This window comes from Austrofundulus limnaeus, unplaced genomic scaffold (genome assembly GCF_001266775.1).
Source record: "Austrofundulus limnaeus strain Quisiro unplaced genomic scaffold, Austrofundulus_limnaeus-1.0 Scaffold338, whole genome shotgun sequence".
Classification (NCBI taxonomy): Eukaryota; Metazoa; Chordata; class Actinopteri; order Cyprinodontiformes; family Rivulidae; genus Austrofundulus; species Austrofundulus limnaeus.
Window position 1 is genome coordinate 134,658 of NW_013952740.1, and position 1,605 is coordinate 136,262.

Here is a 1,605-nt window from a genome sequence, read left to right on the forward strand (position 1 = left end):
TGTGTGTGTGTGTGTGTGTGTGTGTGTGTGTGTGTGTGTGTGTGTGTGTATTTGTCTCTACTACTTAGTGAAGACCATTCGTACCATAGTTACTACCAAAGTGAGGTCTTTGGTGTAAAATGAGGACCTCTTCAATGTCCTCACTTTGTTTGCAGCTCTGCTGTGCTTTACTACAGTAGTTAGGTTTAGAGCAGAGGAGCCCAAAGTGGGGCCTGCTGGCCAAATTTGGCCCGCCAAGCCATTTGATTTGGCCCACCAGCAGTTGAGTAGTTACTAGGCTGTAACCTGTCGTTCTATGTAGAAACAGTATTTCCACTTAGTCATTCCATCCCTTGGCCCAGTGACTATGTAAGGGGCTGTAGTGCAGATGGTTTTCACTCATGGTGTTGACTTTATCTTTGATATATTAAGATTAAACATGAAGCATGAAATACAAGTAACAAGATTTATTTAGATTAGATTTAACCACACATGTAGATTTTCRCACTTTATAAGGCCACAAAAACTCATATTTGATCAATTTATTAAATGTCCCATGAGCTTTTGCTACTTGAGYGTATGTCAGACTTTCTCCAAGTTCACAAACTAAAACAAAAGTGGGCCACCACACTGGCTGCTAGCTTAATTGTTAAAAATAAAGGACTTTACTTAAAAAGTATTTGTATTTCATGTATTATATTACTGCATTTGGCCCGCAGCCCCCAATACATTTTCATTTTGGCCCCYTTGAGGAAAATGTTTGGGCACCCCTGGTTTAGAGGTATGGTGTGAATTAAGTTCTGGTTCAGGTTAGAGTTAACTATAGACCAGTAATGGTTAATTTTAGGGAACATGTCTAGGTTAGGCATAAATACAGTTTAAAAAAATGAGTAGAAGTCAATACAATGTCCTCAGTTTGATGTAAATACAAGGATGTGTGTTTGAAACAAAATGATTTTGAATGATTTGTGTTTCAGAACCCAGGGATGCTGAGTGGAGTCATGCAGAAAGCAAACCCGTTCAGGTCTTCGTCTCAGGTAACTGCAGCTCTGTCGTCTGATCCGTCCCACTCAGGTCTGCCCACTCAGCTGATTCTGTCCCACAGGCGTCCAAAACACCGTCCTCAGAGTCACTGGAGGGGAGGAGTTCAGACTCCACTCAGGTAGGAATTACCCTCRGAGGGAATCATTTCTGGATTTCAGCCCAGCGTCCTTTCTCTCAGGGAAAACATTTTATGTCTTTAAATGAGACATTCTGCTCTTTATTTTGGTTTTAGTGTTTTCTAGCCATTTTGTGTTTTAATTTAGTGTTTTTAATGTAAAGTGTCCTTGTCTTGAAATGCACCAACAAATAAAATGCATTGTTGTTGTTGCTGTAGTATTATCATTTTGTAAACGTCAGTGTGATCAGTTTGTTGTKGAAGCAGTGAGCTGTTTGTGTTGCAGAATCCTGGCGTGTTTAAAGAAGTCATTCAGAAAGTGAACCCCTTCAAGTCTTCAGCACAGGTACAGWCCAAATCAGAAACCAAACACCAGCAGAGGATCAAAGATAACATTGGGCCTCATGCAAGAACATGTTTGTATTCTTATCATAAATTTCTCTTACTTTTGTTTGTACAAAGGGTTC

At 40.0% G+C, this 1,605-nt stretch overlaps 1 protein-coding gene across 1 annotated transcript in view; it reads left to right on the top strand.

The window, feature by feature from the left end:
- The window catches only part of apold1b (apolipoprotein L domain containing 1b), a gene marked incomplete in the record, with an annotated part of 27,638 nt that overhangs the window by 8,413 nt on the left and 17,620 nt on the right, over positions 1-1,605 (top strand). The window contains 3 exon segments of the mRNA XM_014022685.1: positions 957-1,016; positions 1,085-1,141; positions 1,425-1,484. Coding sequence (XP_013878139.1) covers positions 957-1,016; positions 1,085-1,141; positions 1,425-1,484 — 177 coding nt within the window.